This window comes from Mastomys coucha, unplaced genomic scaffold, assembly GCF_008632895.1.
Source record: "Mastomys coucha isolate ucsf_1 unplaced genomic scaffold, UCSF_Mcou_1 pScaffold4, whole genome shotgun sequence".
NCBI classification, from domain to species: Eukaryota; Metazoa; Chordata; class Mammalia; order Rodentia; family Muridae; genus Mastomys; species Mastomys coucha.
Window position 1 is genome coordinate 2410081 of NW_022196910.1, and position 1887 is coordinate 2411967.

The window sequence follows — 1887 nt, forward strand, 5'->3', positions numbered from 1 at the left end:
TTGGGTGAGCGTGCCTCCTGCACCTGCAGACCTCGCCAGAAAGACGCCATCCTCCACTGCCATGGTGCCTGGGACAGGAGGAGACTGGCATTGCCTGGTGCTGACCACAGCAGTTGCCCTGACCCAGCTCATGTGGCTCCCTGGTGAGAACTCCAAATGGCCGTTAGACTCTACCCAAGGGTGACCAGGCTCCCTAACAGGACCCATGTGTTCTCTTGCTGCTGAACAGGTGGCTGTGGGCTGGGGTGTGAGGCAGCTGGCATGGGTTAGGGTATGAGGCAGCCGGCAGGGATCTCAGCCACCTCAGCCACCAGATCCTGGAGTCTGGGTTTCTTTGCTTTTCTTTTACTTGTTTTTATTTTGTGTGTATTAGTGTTTTGCCTGTATGTCCATGCATGCAGTGCCTGGGGGGACCAGAAGGTGGCATCAGATCCCTTGGAATTTACAGTCGGTTGGAACAACCATGTAGGTGCTGGGATTACAATCTAAGTGCTCAGTAAGACCAGCCAGGGGTTTTAAATAACGGGCCATTTCTCCAAGCCTCCTTTTTTTTTTTTTAAATTACATTTATTCATTTTCACTTATTTATTTTGAGAGGGTACATGTCTACAGTGCTTGTCACAATCAGTGGAAAACTTGTAGGAGTCGATTCTGTCCTTCAACCATATGGGTCCCTGGGATTGAACTCAGGTTGTCAAGCTTGGTAGCAAGTGTTTTTACCTACTGAGCCATTTTACTGGCCCAAAGGGTCTCTCTCCTATTCTCGCTCTTTCATATCTATCTATCTATCTATCTATCTATCTATCTATCTATCTATCTATCTATCCATCCATCCATTCATCCATGTCTGTCTGTCTGTCTCCCTGTTTGCTTCAAGACAAGGTTTCTCTGTGTAGCCCTGGCTGTACTAGAACTCACTCTGTAGACTAGGCTGGCCTTGAACTCACAGAGATCCTCCTGCCTCTGCCTCTTGAGTGCTGGGATTAAAAGTGTGGCTACCACCTGACCCCCTCCATCTGTCTTAATGAAAGTAGGGTTTCTCATGGTCCAGGCACCTTGAAATAGCTGTGCAGCTGAAAAGGGGAATGACCTTGAATTCCTGATCCTCCTGCCTCCACTTTCAGAGTTCTGAAATGACAGGCATGCACTGCCACACCTAACTTACATTGTGCCAAGGGTACCTTGAGCTTTAAGCATGTTAGATGAGTGCTCTACTTTCTGTCTTTGTCTCTCTCTGTCTCTGTCCCTCTGTCCCTGTCTGTCTGTCTGTCTGTCTGTCTGTCACACACACATACACACACACACACACACTCTTAGGCAAGGTTTCACCATGAAGCCCTGGCTGGCCTATGACCCTCCATGTAGACCAGGCTGACTTTGAAACTACGGAGATCCCCCTGCCTCTGCTTCCTGGGGACCTCCCTCTATGTTTATCCTTTCCTCTCAGCCAAGCCTCAACCCCTACTCCCTGCCAGGTCTGTTCTCCATTGCCCTTGATCTACCTGTCCTGTCTCTCACATTGCTCCACCTCTCCCAGGTTGCTGCGGATCCTACATTGTTGGAGGCCATGAGGTGATGCCACATTCCAGGCCCTACATGGCTTCTGTGAGCTTCGAAGGCCGTCATCATTGTGGAGGCTTCCTGTTCCATGTCCATTGGGTGGTGTCAGCTGCCCATTGCTTCAGTGACAGGTGACATGCTGGGGGGCCACTGAGGGATAAACTTAAGACCATCAGGAAGCCCGGATGTGACACAGACAGGACCAACTAACTCTCCACCCTCACCCCCGGCATGTCTGGTGATAACAATCAAATATAGTAACTGTCTTAGTCAGGGTTTCTATTCCTGCACAAACATCATGACCAAGAAACAAGTTGGGGAGGAAAG

General features: G+C 49.7%; 1 protein-coding gene across 2 annotated transcripts in view; it reads left to right on the forward strand.

Annotated features, from left to right (window-relative positions):
- Positions 1-1887, forward strand: part of Prss57 (serine protease 57) — a 6819-nt gene continuing 4932 nt past the window's right edge. For both annotated transcript variants that reach the window (XM_031350055.1, XM_031350057.1), the window contains exons 1-2: positions 1-143; positions 1538-1691. In XM_031350055.1, the coding sequence (XP_031205915.1) occupies positions 62-143; positions 1538-1691 (236 nt within the window). In that variant the 5' untranslated portion in view covers positions 1-61. The remainder of the gene's footprint in view (positions 144-1537; positions 1692-1887) is intronic.